The sequence below is a fragment of the Lissotriton vulgaris genome, chromosome 1_1, assembly GCF_964263255.1.
Source record: "Lissotriton vulgaris chromosome 1_1, aLisVul1.2, whole genome shotgun sequence".
NCBI classification, from domain to species: Eukaryota; Metazoa; Chordata; class Amphibia; order Caudata; family Salamandridae; genus Lissotriton; species Lissotriton vulgaris.
The window spans coordinates 105,448,234-105,465,149 of record NC_141685.1 but is presented as its reverse complement, the minus strand read 5'-3'; the positions used below and the strand labels follow the sequence as shown (position 1 = coordinate 105,465,149).

Here is a 16,916-nt window from a genome sequence, read left to right as displayed (position 1 = left end):
AAAACCTGTCGCCATAAAAGGACGACAGAAAACATGACAGCCCTCAAGAACGCCACTCGCGAATACCACCAGCTGATCCACACCACCAAAAGGACATCGTTCAAAGAGCGGCTGGACAACAACACCCACAACAGCAAGGAACTCTTCAACATCGTAAAAGAGCTCTCCAACCCCAGCGCCAGCAACAACAACATAACACCGTCGCAAGACTTCTGCAACTCCCTCGCCACGTTCTTCTACCGTAAGATCGCAGATATACACAACAGCTTTGACGGCCAGAATCCGCCTCCAGTCACCAAACCAACGACCCCCACCACCACCCTCAGTGCCTGGACCCCCATCAGCACAGAAGACACCACCCACGTCATGAACACCATCCACTCTGGCTCTCCCTCTGACCCATGCCCCCATCACATCTACAACAAAACCGACACCATCATCGCACCCTAATTCCGGAACATCATTAGCAACTCCTTCGCATCCGTCACCTTCCCAGAAAGCTGGAGATCAACGCCCTTCTGAAAAAAAACCACAGCAGACCCTAAAGACCTCAAGAACTTCCACCTCATCTCTCTTCTTCCCTTCCCGGCAAAAGTCATCGAGAAGACCGTCAATAAACAGCTGACTGCATTCCTCAAGGTAAACAACTCGCTCAACCCATCCCAGTCCGCATTTCGAGCCAACCACAGCACCGAGACCGCCCTCATCGCAGCCACCGACGACATCAGGACCCTGATGAACAATGGGGAGACAACCGCCCTCATCCTCCTAGACCTCTCAGCCGTCTTTGATACCGTCTGCCACCGCACCCTAATAACCCACCTCTACAACACTGGGATCCAAGGAAAAGCCCTGGACTGGATCACCTCGTTCCTCTACAACAGAACCCAGAGAGTCCGCCTCCCGCCGTTCCGCTCCGTGGCCACCAAGATCATCTGCGGCGTACCCCAAGGCTCCTCGCTCAGCCCAACCCTCTTCAATATCTACATGAGCCCCCTCGCCGCTATTGCACGCAAACACAACCTCAAAATCATCTCCTACGCCGACGACACCCAGCTGATACTCTCCCTCACCAAAGACCCAGCCACCGCCAAAACCAACCTCCAGGAAGGAATGAAAGAGGTTGCAGAATGGATGAAGCTCAGTCGGCTGAAACTGAACTCAGACAAGACGGAGTTCCTCATCCTCGGACAAACCCCATCCGCCTGGGACAACTCCTGGTGGCCCACAGGGCTGGGCACCGCACCGACACCCACGGACTACGCACGCAACCTGGGATTCATCCTGGACTCCTCCCTCACGATGACCAAACAAGTAAACGCCATCTCATCCTCATGCTTCAACACCCTGCGCCTGCTCCGAAAGATCTTCCGGTGGATCCCCACCGAAACCAGAAAGACTGTCACCCAGGCCCTCGTCACCAGCCGACTGGACTACGGGAACGCCCTTTACGCAGGAACCACAGGCAATCTTCAGAAACGTCTTCAGTACATACAGAACGCCTCCGCACGACTCATCCTCGACATCCCTTGCCACAGCCACATATTTTCCCACCTGAGAGACCTGCACTGGCTCCCCGTCAGCAAGAGGATCACGTTCAGGCTCCTCACCCACGCACACAAAGCAGTCCACGACATGGGCCCCGAATACCTCAACAACCGCCTCACGTTCTACACTCCTACCTGCCAGCTCCGCTCCACCAGCCTTGCCCTCGTCACCATCCCACGGATTCGCAGAACCACCACGGGAGGAAGATCATTCTCCTACCTGGCCGCCAAGACATGGAACTCCCTCCCCACACACCTACGACTGACCCAGGACCATCTCACCTTCAGGAAACACCTCAAGACCTGGCTATTCAAGCAGTAGTGCCTCCCCCCCCTTCAGCGCCTTGAGACCCTCATGGGTGAGTAGCGCGCTTTATAAATGTATTGATTGATTGATTGATTGATAGTATAGTGAGAGCCGGCTCCCCACGCTCAAGTACTCACACACACTCAGACATAGACAGACAGACACAGACACTCTCTCTCTGTCTCTCTCTCTCACAGACGTTCTCACACTTACCCACCCTATCTCACATCAGAAACATATGTTTAGCTTCTAAATGACACCTTCAACTAGGACCATTAGTAAATAGGTTCATGCAGAATTCATAAGATCCTACTTGTAAGGATATCTGTGCAGTCATCCCCATGACAGGAAAGAAGAAATGCAAATGAATTAATAAAATGCTTTAGGAGGCTAAGCATTCTTAAATTAAGAAATGACTGAAAGATAAACCAGGAATAGAGAGAAACAGAAAAAGAAATAAGAAAGACAAAAAAAAGAGTAAAATAAAGATAATAAAAACAAGGGAGATAGAAAGTACGAAAGAAAGAAATGAGGCTCCCATATATTATATTCAGTGGTGCTGGTAATATCGCGGCCAGGATATCCGTCACGTTTGTGTCTGAGTAACCCGGCCAGCAAACTCTAAATCAGGCTCTTGACACTTTGCAATGTTGCTGCTGTTAAATGTGCACCTTTACTTCCTCAGAAGTCACGGGCAAGAGACACCTGGTCGCCTGTAACATACTTTTTATAATTACAAGTGTGTGACAACACCACATAACACCGCATAAACAACAAGTGCAGATTAAACAGCAGGGTTCAAATAAACCCCCACACACACCGTAAGATTACGCTGTACTAAACACACAAGCCTCAATAACAGGTAACTAATACAAAGACCAGGGAATACTTGGCAGTCGTGATGGGAGTTTCTTTTTAAATGAATCCCAATTCCTGGGAGAAAATTAATCAGGGAGAAAGTTCCAAGGGTGTGAGAGTGATTAGTTATTGGTTTTTAAAAACAAACTCCAGCTTTGGAAGCTTGTTGTTGAAAAACACAAAAGTTGGTGAATGGCTGCCTGAAACATCCCCAAGGGATCCAGAGAATTGTAGATCAACTTCCTATAGATGGTTGAGATTGCTTTTTCGGTCAGGGGGTTAGTTAGCAGCTGGTCCTCCAGTAGGGATGCATCAGGCAACTTCCCCCCTTCCCAGATGTGACCTTGCAGAGCGTGACCCACCTGCAAATGTAAGAACTGTTTTTAGTCACCTAATTTATACTTTAGTTGTAGGATCGTGAAGGACACAAGTGCCTGTCCCCTCCACACATCCCCCGGCCGCTCTAAGCTAACCAATCCCCATTTTGTGAAGCCCTGCAATCCTCCCACTGCACTTAAGAGATCACCATCATACAGTGGAGTAATTTCAGTCAGCTTACCTTCTCAGCCTAAACACTTGGTAGCCTCTCTCCACACCCTTACCACTGTTTGGTTATGAGTAGATATGGTGCACTCATACTTTCTTCAATACAGCACCGGGGTGAGGTAACCTCTCTTGCCCATGGCCAATCGATCTACCCGGTAAGCAGGATCCTCGCGGTCCGCAAAAACCCAGTTGTTGACTGCCACCAGCTGCGTGACCCAGTTATACTTGAGAATGCTCCGGACCGCCAGTCCACCTTAATCTCCCCTCTATACCTTACTAAGCACGAAGTGCAACCATCCCACAACAGGAGCCAAAGTTCTCAGTCTACCTTTTGAAAGTAAATATCTGGTGGGATCTTAAAGGACGTTTTTTGCACAATGTACAGGAGACCCTGGAGGGTATTCACTTTAAATAGGGCAACTCGGCCCAGTAAGGAGAGCGGGAGCGCCTGCAAGTGTGGGGCATCCCAGCGAAGCCGGTCTAATTTCTGGAGTATGTTCCTGTCTGTGGCTCCCTTGTAATAAACACGCCCAAATATTTATGGTTTAAATCTTTATTAATTTTTAGACAGAAGAAAAACAGGACCCTCAGCTCCCACGACAGAATGCAAAGGAGACCACAAGGTCGTAATTTTTAACATTACCACAGGCAAGAAGCATGGAGCGGGTCGACAGAATCAACAAGAGAAGAACAAATAAAGAATTTCCCAAACTAACCCGCCACCCGCCCCTTGTCCACCGAAAAACGTAAAATTGGAAGGGATAAAGGGGAAGGCTACGCCCTGATCAGCGTCGTCTTGTATGAATTTTCATGGAACTGTCACTAGGAGTCTGCGTGTCTGGGAGACGCAGTAGTCGAAGATATCTGGGGCATGTCAACTCTCAAAATTCGGACACCAGGAGGGTCAAGAAGGGTCACCACAACTCAGGGAACTCCGACCCCCTACCAGCCAGTGTGAGTGTGAAGTTCTCCATACTCAGGATCATCCAAAGCCGTTGGAGCCAGTCGGAGAGTGTAGGGATTTGGGCGGTGCGCCAGGGGATCAAGATGTTCTGCAAGGCCTCCCCTATGGCAATCACTATTAGTCGTCCCCTTCGGGATTTAAGTGGATACATCAATGGGTTAGGCAGGCCCAGGAGGATATAGGAGGGAAAACGAGGGAGCCAAGTTTCTAAGTGAAGATCTATTTCATCCAGTACTTGGGACCAGTATGGCTGTATGTGGGTGCAACTCCAGAGGATGTGTTCCAATGTTCCTTTCTCCCCGCACTTCCTCCAACAACAGATCGCTACATCGAGGATCAAAGCGATTCACGCGCTCCGGCGTATAGCACCAGTTAGTAACTATCTGACACATCAAAGTATGCCTTAATTTCATGGCCCTATATTCATTCTCTGGACCATAGTTGAGGGATAGGTCTAGGCATAGCCCTTGCAACACACTATAGATTTGCGTGCGGCAGAGGCCAGAACTCAAAAGCCACGGTACCAGATACAAGTAGGTGGTAACTCAGGGCAGGGGAAAACACCTGTTTTCCGTGGGAGGGAAATACCCATCTCAAAAATCTACATTAAAAATAAATTAATAGTATTCTTTTTTAAATATCTGTTTGGTGCCAGTCCATATGACTTTAATATCTGCCTTTGGGGTTCTATGTTACAAGTCCATAGGGTACATGTATCCTTTGTGAGCTTAATAAAATGTTGGAAATTCTACAAATCGTCACTCCTACATCCAAGTACTCTCAGGCTACCATTCTACACTCTACTTGTAAATTATTTTTGTGGAAATGTACATGTATTATGCATTAACTATTTAATTTTAATACTATAGGTGATTGAAATTACGGACGAAGAAAGCAAGATTTAGCACCAGGCAACTGAATGTTAGTGCCATAAGAAGGATTATTTTGAAAAACTGAAGGACATCCAGCATTCTAAGTTTAAACAATTTCCAGAATCTAGGTGTGGCGAGGAAGTGGGAGCTGAAGAAAGTACTATATCTGTAAGTGAAGTCTCTAATTTAGCATTTCATTAACACAGAGCAAAGCCATATCTGTGCACACAGCATCAGAAATAATCCCAGAAAGACCAATCACAGCATCCTCATCTGAAATATTATCAGAAAGACAAACTACCTCAGCATGACAGAATAACTTTCATCTAAAGCATCATGTAATTTCAGAGAGGAAGCACACACTGCATAAAAGAAAGATATAACAAAAGGTTTCTTCTGTAAACCATCAAAGAAAAGACACTGAAAGAAGACTCCAAAGCTCACACGTTAACAACCAAAAGATTGGAAAATCGCCTCTGTTCAACAACCATTTTTACCCAGTTACACAGGTTTGAGACTATCTGCCTCGGGATATAACACCTCGACCCACTCTGCTCTGGCGAAAACCTTAAAAATCCACCACTTTATTGTTTTCATGACTATCTCAGATTGTTTCTTTTTTAATGTGTACTGTTCTGTAATTCTATGTAAATCACCTCAACATTATCTGTTGTGCAGGAGTGATATGTAAAAACTGATTAAATGAGCATCGTTGCGCTATAGCTAATGTAAATAAATCCTCGTCTTCAGAACTACACCTTACACCAAACAGAGAAAGGGTAAAATTAACTGATGTTCTGCGACTGGTGAGCCACAATAGTACTGTCCATTTTCTAATGTTCTCAGTTACTGCCATTACGCCAGTGTAAAAAGGTACTTCTCAGTTTAATCATTAAATATCAGACTAACACCTTATCACTGTATTGATAAGAACCTATACAAATAGATTTGAGAAAAACTTTAGTCACAAAATAAGTTGCTGCCGGAGAGGCTATAACCAAAAGACTATTATCTGCTAGAAACATTTCGACAGGTGTTACAGGGCTGCTTCTAGACATATTTTGCTCAATTAAAGTGTTAAGAAGATTACACACAATTTCTTTTAGAGATAAATACTGAACATTATCTAAACAAGCCCGACTCTAAAATCGGGTTCACTCGTACCGTGGCATATAAGCAAGAGAAAACTAAATGTAACGCTAGTAATACACCTTATTAAAACACGTGCTGTGATAACAAATTCAGTGTTCAAACCCACCTCAATCAAAGCAAAATAACCCAAGTTGGGGAAATAAGTTACCTGTGCCAAAAAAGATTCAGCCATCAATCTCATCTCACTGAATTTGAGAGAATGCACACTGGGAAAAACCTCTCTCAGTGCTCAGAGTGCCAAAAAAGTTTCAGCAGTAAATCTTATCTCACTGAGCATATGAGAATCCACACTGGGGAAAAACCTTATCAGTGCTCTGAATGCCAGAAAAGGTTTAGTATTAAACGGAGTCTATATCGACATGAATTAACCCACTCTGTGGAAAACCCTTATCAGTGCTCTGAATGCCCAAAACATTTCAAACTTAAATCATTTCTAACTGCTCATTTGAGATTCCACACTGGGGAAAAACCTTATCAGTGCTCTGAATGCCAGAAATGTTTCATTGACAAAAACAGCCTCAAACGGCATACAAGAACCCACACTGGGGAAAAACCTTATCAGTGCTCTGAATGCCCGAAATATTACATTGCAAAATGCCATCTCACTCAGCATATAAGAACCCACACTGGGGAAAAACCTTATCACTGCATTGAATGCGACAAATGTTTCAGAGACAACCCCAGTCTCACTCAGCATATAAGAACCCACACTGGGGAAAAACCTTATCAGTGCTCTGAATGCCAGAAATGTTTCTGTGGCAAAGGAAGACTCACTAAACATACTAGGACCCACACTGGGGAAAAACCTTATCAGTGCATTGAATGCGACAAATGTTTCAGTGACAAACGCAGTCTCACTCGGCATATAAGAACCCACACTGGGGAAAAACCTTATCAGTGCTCTGAATGCCAGAAATGTTTCTGTGACAAAAGAGGTATCACTAAACATACTAGGACCCACACTGGGGAAAACCCTTATCAGTGCATTGAATGCGACAAATGTTTCAGTGAGAAACGCAATCTCACTCACCATATAAGAACCCACACTGGGGAAAAACCTTATAGGTGCTCTGAATGCCAGGTATGTTTCAGTGAAAAAAGACGTCTCATTCAGCATATAAGAACCCACACTGGGGAACAACCTTATCAGTGCTCCGAATGCCAAAAATGTTTCAGCCAAAAATCTAGTCTCACTGCACATGTGAAAATCCACACTGGGGAAAAACATTATCAGTGCTCTAAATGTCAGAAAAGATTCAGAGGTAGAGATGGTTTCAAGCACCATAAGAAAACACACCATTAAAATAATTCAGTGCTCCGAATGCCAGAAAAGCATTATTTTAAACTCAATCTCACTCTCCATGAGCAGGCGCACACAGGGAAAAAACATTACCAACGCTGTGAATGACCGAAATTCCTATTTGATAGGCACAGCCTCACTAACCATAAGCGACTGCATACTGATGAAAACCTTATGAGTGCTCTGAGTGCCAGAAAAGCTGCAGAGAAAAACGCTATCTCACCATGAGAAACTCCACACTGAAGAAAATCCTTATGCCATAAAAGCTTGAATGTGAAAGACAGTGTTATGCTTCATGAGAGATCCCACTCTGGGGAAAAACCTTATGAGTGCTCGAAATGCAAGCAAAGTTTTGGTTACAAATTACTTCTCACTTGACATGAGCGAACTCACACGGGGAAGAAAGCCTTATGTGTGTTCTGAATGTCAGATAAGGTTTAGTCTTGAATACAATGTCACTTCACATGAGAGAATTCACACTGGACTAAAGCCTTATACAGGAGGGGAAAGCCAGAAACGTTATACTCAGAAAGGAGATCTCACTAAACATGAGAAATGCACCCACACCAGGTGAAAAGTAAGGCGTATCTTGAGTTGCAGAAAAGCTTCTAACAACCTGACTTTACACGAGTGAGCACATATTGTAGTTGCAATAGGATTAATCAAGAATTTCTTGCAGGATAACTTAGGCTGCCCGCATGCAACCTCCAAAGAAATTTCAGGCCTTGAGAATGTTTTAATTGCATCAAAATCAACAATTTGACTATCTGAAAGTTACAAAACTCTCAAGGTCTTTACTTGACACAGAGAAGTGTTAGTACTCGCAAAAATCAACTAATTACCAAAAAATTCACAATATTAATGCCTTAAATATTCCCCGCCCAAAAGGTTTCTACTCACCCTTGTTTCTTAACATATGACTGAAATCTAGATTTTCATGATAAGATTAGGCCTAGGCGGCGTTCCTCAATGAAGAACTCCGCGAAGTGTCAAAAAAACTCAACCGCTCTACGCAGAGTTCTGCGACCAGCGGAGTGTGTTGGGGTCATGCAGTTCGTGGTGATTTTGATCTCCGATTGTTAGTCCCACCCTGTAAAATTAATCGTGAATGGCACCATGTGCAGCGCAAGAGAGTGCAGCTGCTTCTACTGGAGCAGCAGCTTTGTCAATGCGAAGGAAGGTTTCTCAACGCGAGTGGTTGTATCCTGCCGCGACTACTCGCATTGAGAAATCCGACGACGAATCTCGTTAGGAAGTTGATTTTTGCTCGCCAACTAGACCTTGACAAGCGCGAGCAAGGAAAAATCCCATCAGGAGGTGGATTTTCCTCGCTCCAGTACATGGCGTTGAAGAGCACGAGCGTGGAAAAAAACCTCGCTACGCTCCACAGCGCAGAGTTTTTAGGAACTCCGCAAGCTCCGCTGATTACGGATAACTCTGCTAGCGGAGTTCACCACCCGGAATTAGATAATATACGAAAGCAGGAAAACCTAACAAGCCAGTTACTTGCCTTCGGTAACGCTCTTTCTGGTGGATACTCCTTTACCTGCAGATTCCTCACCTTGTGAGTATTTCCCACATGCCAGGATGGATCCACGAACTTTAAAGCAGTCCTGCTGCACGGGGGGCTCTCCCTCAGCAATGGGAGCCCTGCACAGGCAGGCGGCAGCATTCTCCTTCGGGCGGTGGCGAGCGCGGGACTTCCTTTCAAAACCGAAAGTCCCGCCCGCCGTCAGGCACTACGGTGCCTGACTTCCTGTTTTGCCGCGGGCTGCGGCGGTGATCTTTTCCAGCAATAAAAGGGGTAGGCTCCCTCATAAGTACAAATATACAGCGGGTGGGCACCCGCATAATCAGGCAAAGTCGCGGGGTGGGCACCAGAGCATCAATAAAAAATAGCACGCTTAGACGCAGGGTGGGCACCTGCATACCATAAATAACAAGATAAGTGGTGTATGCACCCACAAGTCTCAAGAGGAGAGGGGAATCCCTACAAGGGGGATTCCCTCAGCCCAGGCTGCAACTCCGCACTGCTCATACCCCAGGCTCTCCCTCGCTGGGGGCACTAAATCAAAAGCGCGCCCCGTCTTCATATAAAGTGCAGGAAGGCTGTAGCAAGTCTTGGTTAAAGCAGAACACAGAGCAATAGGTCCAAGAAGTACTGGGCATCAGGGAGGGCAGTGTAGGACCCATGGGCCAGCACACAGGGCACGCCAGCAAGGCCCTCCTGGGCCCCACCAGCAGCAAGCCCCTCTCTGTCAGGATCCAAAAGTAGAAGGGTCCCCAAGAAGTCCTCCAGGAATCCAGGGGCAGGGCAGGGCCCCGGGAGGCAAGTCTTCCCCTGGGCCCCAGCAACAGCACGGCCGTGGTAGATTTAAGTAGCAAACAAGAACATTTTCATGGGGTCACAGTCCCTTATTTATACAGCTAAATCCCTTTGTGACACTGCACAGGGCTAGGAGAGAACCAGTTATAACTGGTTCAGGAGCACTTGAGCACTTTGTTTTGCTCAGCTCCTCTCCTCTAGTCACAGGACAGGCCAGGGACATCAGACGCACCACAGGAGGTGGAGCCAGCATTTTGGAGGGAAGGCCCAGCCCTATTCAGGTCCCAGATGCAACTCCTCCCTCCCATCTACATGCAGATCTCCCTATTCACCACCGGGCAGACCCATCCTGGCTCCTGGAGCCAAGCACACCAGCCAGCTCCTGTCAATCACAAGCCAGACAGTCAATTCACATTCACTGCACACAGAAATGCCAACTTCTAAAAGTGGCACTTCTCCACTAGTCACATTAAATCAGCGCACACCATTGCATAGCATTTAATCTCTCGAGTCCGCACATACCATAACTTGCCCCTAGACTCCTCTCACATCAGGAATTATCATGGACATTCATATCCCCCATGCATTCCTATGGGAGGGCAGGCCATTCTCACCACACGCACTCAGAGAGCGCACACACTTTACACTGGGCCACAGTGCTAAAGTGCGCAGAGGCCGCAAATCAACTAACATCAGGTCAGAGTTCAAGGCAAAAAGTTCAGGGGTGAACCTGCTTAAAGGGCCAAGTCCAACAGTTTGGCAATAGAGACAATGGTAGGGCAGGGGTCAGTTTGGGTGGGGGTGGCAGGATAGAGGGCAACGTTATGGCAGAAGCAGACAGTGTAGCCATATATTGTTTTGAGGGTAGGTTGCAGTGTGGGGGATTAGTTTTAGGGCGAGCAGAAAGGGCCAGTGTTTTGTGGGAACGGATGACGGCAGTGTTTTGGGGAAAGGGGCTATGGTTTTCAAGGTTAGTGTGGTGGGGTTGGTGGCAGTGCTGTGGGGTAGGGTGACATGGAAAAGGGCTAGGCTATTCTAACTCCTATTGGTTCTTGTGTAGAGTCGTGGATGCTAGATTCTGCTGGTTCTAGGGCTCTTGGGCTGTAACTACAATTTACTCTTGTTGCTTCAAGACTCCGGTCAGTCTGGGGTTCAGTACACTTCTGGGAAACTCAGAACCTTGTGGGCTGGATCCATATTTTTGGACTCCCACTTGAAAAGGGTGGAAGTAACATGTGCCCTCTCCCTTTCACAATTTGCATCATGCCTGTCCTATCTTTCCTAGACAATTGTTGCAAGTGTAAAAACAGGCCCCCTTTCACAGGATTGGCCCAATGGAAACTCTTTGTTTTGTAGCACATTTCTGTTTTTTTTGCATTTTTCAAATTATTTGATTTTCGGGATATTAACTGTTTACAACAGGGGTCTTCAGCCTTTTCTGAAGTGAGAGCTACTTCTGATCAGTGAAAGTCTTGAGCTACTCAAGGCTAATCCTCTGGCACATTGTTACCAGACAGTTTGTCAAGTAGGGCCTTTTAGATTGAAGACTAACCGTCTGTCTGCGCCTTCCGCGCCATGGTACTCCTATGATCTCAAGAAATGTAAAAGAAAATGTAGGCACCAATAGCAATGTTGGAGGAAGAGTTACAGCCTATTGTTCAACACAGTTAAATCACTTTCATCCTTTGGTTATAAAAATTTAGTAACTCCCAGACAAAAAGTTGTGATGAAGTAGCCGAATTCTTTTTTCCAAAGTTAATAAAATATTCCTAGATTTTACAATAACACCAGATAATCTTTAGGGATAGATACAGTGGAGGAACGTACGATGAATAAACTAACTTACCATTTCCTGGTAATGAGTACATTCACCCCACTTTCTGAAGACAAAGTCTCTAATCTTATCAACACTATGAAATGTGGAGCCCCTGCAGATTCTTGCCCTCCATCCGGTTTCATCTACCATTTCTGCTCATCTCATTTTGTTACTAACAATGGTGCTGAAGTCCTTTTTTTCAGTTGCTTGGAAAAAGGCATCTATTTTGCCACTTCTAAAGACTCCTTCCCTCAATCCCTCAGATGTAAAGTGCTGCGGATCCAAATTGGTCTTTCCTCTTCCCGATGAAATTTTAGAAAAGGCCATGAATCAGGAGATCACCGCCTTCTTTGAAAATACCGACTGTCTGGATCCTGTTCAACATTGGTTTAGACCTTACTACTGTACAGAGTCAACCTTATTGCAGCAACTGAAGAGATCAGATCCATTGTGGATAGAGGAGATTAATGCAGCCTTGATATTATTGGATCTTTCGGCCATATTTGATCAGGTTAACCATTTCTCTTTGGTAAGCCGTTTAGAAAGTAGCATCAAACGGTACTGCTCTCAAACTGACCAGATTGTTTTTGTCAAACAGAGAGCAATTGGTACCTTTGGAAGATTTTACCTCTGCCCCATTTTCACTTCCTTGTGGGGTCTCGGGGATCTTCAATAAGTCTGACTTTGCCTAATGCCTACAGCACTCCATTAATTGAACTAGTTCAATCCTGTTGGTTCTCTGCATTCTTTTATCCCAATGATACCCAAATAGTGGTATTGGTTACTGCAGAACCTGAAAAAGTGGCAAAAGATTTTAAAACGAATATGACTAGCATCGCTTATTGATACAGAAGAATTTCTTACAATTGGATACAGAAAAAACAGAGTTAGTGCTATTTTGTAAGGATTCCTCCTTTTGGTGGCCTCACAATCTTGAGCCTTTTCCACACCCAGTCCAGACGGCTAGAAATGTGGGTATTCGTCTTTGACTCAAAACTCACTTTTATTGACCACTCTAATCAGGTAACCTCTTCCTGTTTCCCCATGTTAAAAGATTCAAAGAAAATCTTGCCCTTCCTTCCCATAGAGCTTAGGAAAAGTGTCATCCTGACTCTTGTCGTATCTAAAATTGATTATTTTATTGATCTTTATATGGGCTCCTAGTTGTTTTCTCAATAAGTTGTAAACAGTCCAAAATGTGGCAGCAAGAGTGCTGAAGAACCTCCCCAAATTCTGCTCAGCCTTTGAAGCCATTTAAGAACTCTATCGGCTGCCTATTAGGACAAGAATTAAATTCAAAGCCTCATGCAGTGCCCATAAGGCACTGCATCAGGTTGGCCCTCGCTTCCTACAAGATTTTCAAGTGATATGCCCCTTCTCGTACTCTATGGTCCAGCAATACTAGGCAGGTATGTGTACCCAGAATAAAAAGTGTCCATTGGGGAGGGAGATGTTTCTCCTACTCCACCTCCAGATGGTGGAACTCTATCCAATCATTTGAGGTCAGCCTCAACTATTGAAGTTCAGGAAGGAACTTAAGCCTTTTCTTCTCAGCCCATAGTTTAATGTTCTCATCTAACTGCTTAGCAAATGTTTAGGTATTTTATATCCTGTACTGTCAGGTTTCAAGTGACACGAGTGCCAGGATGCCTTTTTGGTAATCGTGCGCTTGATAAAAAAATGAACATTAACATCAGACTCTGCTAGCTGCAGCCTGATGATAATAATATAAAATAAACACAGCCTTCCCTTAAATTAAAAGGAAAGTATGACCTTGTTCTTATTTAAAAATTAACTCAAAGCTGTGAGTTAATCCAGTGGTGTCTGGGAGCTACTGGTACCTCGTGATCGACTGGTTGGAGACACCTGCTTTACATTTTATAAAATTCGGCCAAAAACCATTCCAAATATTTAGGTGTTTGATGTTTTGGGGTGAGGGCTCTGTTGTGATTTTGAGCCCATACATTCTTGTTTCATCCTTTTTACATCATGAGTTCTTATGCATCCACTGTATTCCTGTTTAAACTGTATTCCTTTTTTTGGTGTTTTTAAATACCTTTTCTAAGAACGTGAATTGACGAGGTTTCTTTTTTTTTCTCCCAGTCGATCTATTTTCACCCTCCTTTGTGGATTTTTTGCAAACTGTTCAATTTTTTCCATTCTTTGGCACCACCAGTGTTGCATAGTGAATAGGTTTCAGTATTTATTTCCCTTTTTTGCTGAGGGTGATTTTGGTATGAATCCGGATTTTCCTTACGCACTTTTACTCTCACTATTTCCTAATCACGTTCGGTTACCAAACAGCAGACTTTGAATTTGAAATTCACCTTACCCTTGTCATCTGATCTTATCCTGTTTTTTTCCCTGACTGCAATGGACTTCTATGCACCTATATTTAAACTCTGTTTATACAAATTTGCTTCAAACATTTTTGTTTTCCCTTTCTTTGCAGGTGATTGATCTTGCCCTTTTTTCATTTCTCTGTGTTCATGCAACCTCATTTGAAAAATGTAATGTTTTCCATTGTGGTTTTATTTCTGTTGCTTTTTATTTTTTTTTGTTGCACTTACTTTAAGCAGGACTGGTTGCTTTTTGAAATAAGTTTCACCAGCAAACACAACGAGATGATGGACAGAGCGCTTAAACTTTTCAGACACACACCCCCAGTCACAGATCTGGTTGAATCCATTATTATTCTTTAGCTCACTTCGCTACCCCAGTTCAGATCCAGCCATATGCAAATCAGTCTTGACCCTGTGTCTCATGGGAACTGTACAGACAGTACTTTCAAGCCAGGTCTTCCTTGGACCAGAAATAATCATCCTGGGACTGGTTTACAGGTACAGGTAACTTTAGCTTCATTTGGATATAAAATATCCATAAAAGTGCAAGTCACAGGGTACCAACAACAATACAAATTATTATAAAATAGCAAAACATAAAAACAGTGGGTACATAAAAACTTCCAAATTGGATTAGCGGACTTCAGTGGCGTACATGTGTTAAAAAGGGAAAAATATACACAACAACCGTAACAACAATGACATTTGAACAAAAAAGAAATTTGAGGGCTTAACAATAGCTATGTTGTGCTGATGGATGCAATCAATTGGTCAACAACTAGCAGCAGGTAGTAGGAAAATGCAATCAAATGTAACCAATGTTAGCAACATTTAATAAGGTGCGATTTAATGTAAACTGTATGCCTTTAGAATAAAAACGTTGACCAGCCCTTCCGGTTTCAGTTTTCGTCTGCGCTGTGGCGCAAATGCTGGGCAGAGACAGACGACATGCTCTAAAGTTTCAGCCGTCTTGCCACACCCCCTGCACATTACATCCTCTGACGTACGACGCCAGTGAGGTAAATCCTTTAAAAATTGCCAGTCACCCAGTCTAAGAGCCAAGAAGCCAAGCTTTAAAAACAAGGAATAAGTGCAAGACAGATAGGGGAGGGGAGTGGCCAGCCCATAGGAATTCATTATTGCCCATGCATGTTTGCGTTTAGCAAAATGAGTTTTGTCAGCAATTCGGGACCTCAGTCGAGTGCGTTACTTGATGCTGATTATAAAAGCGTCCTTACTAGGGTTGAGATCCCATAGTTCGCCCGCAGCTAATTGCTTGACTGCATCCTTGAAGAGACAGCCATACGACCAACCTGGATTTTTCTGGGCGATATCTGACCAAAGTAGTGACTCCAGAGTACCTGGCTCTGCTTGCCTTAGTTTGTGGCACAGATTCAAATAAAAGCCAGGGTTCGTAAATTTGTGGTTTTATAGGCCCAGTTCTAATCTGATCTGTGCTGCAGAAGCAGATTTAGGCATGTGCAGGTTTTTTTGTAGATTTTGGTCACATGTTGGTTTAGGTTGCCATTTAATTTTCCCCTAAATATTTCAATTCCGTATGACAAAGTTGGTCCGATTTTTGCTCTCATGACTTCCAGTAGTGGTGATAAACTCGGACCGGACAGCTTTTTGGAGAGTTTAGAAAAAGTTACCTGAAGGTTCATGGCTTTTATTGCTATTTCACTGCGTTGTTTTACGAAGGAACCTCTGGAGTCAAAATTGACCCCTAAGTATTTATTGTTTTTCCAACTGTGAGGTTCATCTTGTTGTATAACCATCCACCTCCAAGGTAGCGTTTTCTACCAAAGATTACCACTTCAGTTTTCTTTAGGTTTACCTCTAAGGAATTCATAGTAGTGTAGCTGTGCAATTTATTCAGTAGCCTGGGACTGGTTTCGGGGTAACACCCCTCATCAGCCAGGCTAGCTTGAATCCCAGAATGCTTGTTTCCGGTCCAGTTGAGACCTGACTTGGCAGTTCGTTCTGGACTGTTCCCACCTACTGACACGCAGGGGTACTGCTAAGAAAAAATTCCATGGATCCAGTCTGACGCCTGGGGGTAATTCTAAGGTAAGGAATCTATAACTAATACATGTCTCTTACAGATACATCGTTGCCGAAGGTAAGTAACTGGTTTGTTTTGTGCCTGCCAGGTATGGTGCATCAATTGAGGGTAGATAATATACAATATTAAGATATAAAGAAAACTGGGTGGGTGGCAGTGCAGAGTCTTGGCAAACACCTAATTGATAGGAAATTGTTCAGTCGCCTGGCCCTGAGTTCTCCAGCGAACCTGGGCATAATCGTGGATATCTTCTTCCTAAACACTGTCTGAAAGGGGATACGTTAGCCTTAGTAGCAGTCCATTCCTCATTCTTGCTCAAGATCAATTGGGCAGGAATTTTCTTTGCACAGTTGATCAAGCTGATCAGCCTATAATTGGCTGGATGGAATCTATCCTCCTTCTTATATATCGGGACGACGTCCACTACCTTCCAAGAGTCCGGTACGGCGACACCCTGATAATGGCACAGTTGGTCAAATGTCTGAACCAGATTTTTTCAACCCATTCTTATATTTCCTATGTATGTATTCTTTTAGGTATCACCAGTGAATTGACCACTCTATGAAGATTAATATGATCACTAGATGGTTTTTGTATATTAAAACCCTTCTGTATACTTATATTGGTTTATACACCATTTTTAGGTCTCGCCTGCAAGGCTTTTAGTAAGGGCTTTAAACTCTGAACACACACGTGTGCGTGTGCTTTTGTTTTTTTCATCACCAGCTATTAGCCTTTGCATTTGTTTTTCTAAGATAGACAGCATGCAATTGGCCAAAGGTGGGTGCATGTCCCGCCTTCTCTCTCCCCTGGCCTAGGGA

At 44.4% G+C, this 16,916-nt stretch overlaps 1 protein-coding gene across 1 annotated transcript in view; it reads left to right on the top strand.

The window, feature by feature from the left end:
• The window catches only part of LOC147737618 (uncharacterized), a 68,485-nt gene extending 60,780 nt beyond the window's left edge, over nucleotides 1-7,705 (top strand). Inside the window, exon 5 of the mRNA XM_086938748.1 lies at nucleotides 5,092-7,705. Within this exon, the coding sequence (XP_086794874.1) occupies nucleotides 6,446-7,549 (1,104 nt within the window). The 5' untranslated portion in view covers nucleotides 5,092-6,445 and the 3' untranslated portion in view covers nucleotides 7,550-7,705. The remainder of the gene's footprint in view (nucleotides 1-5,091) is intronic.
• The last annotated feature ends 9,211 nt before the right edge of the window (nucleotides 7,706-16,916 follow it).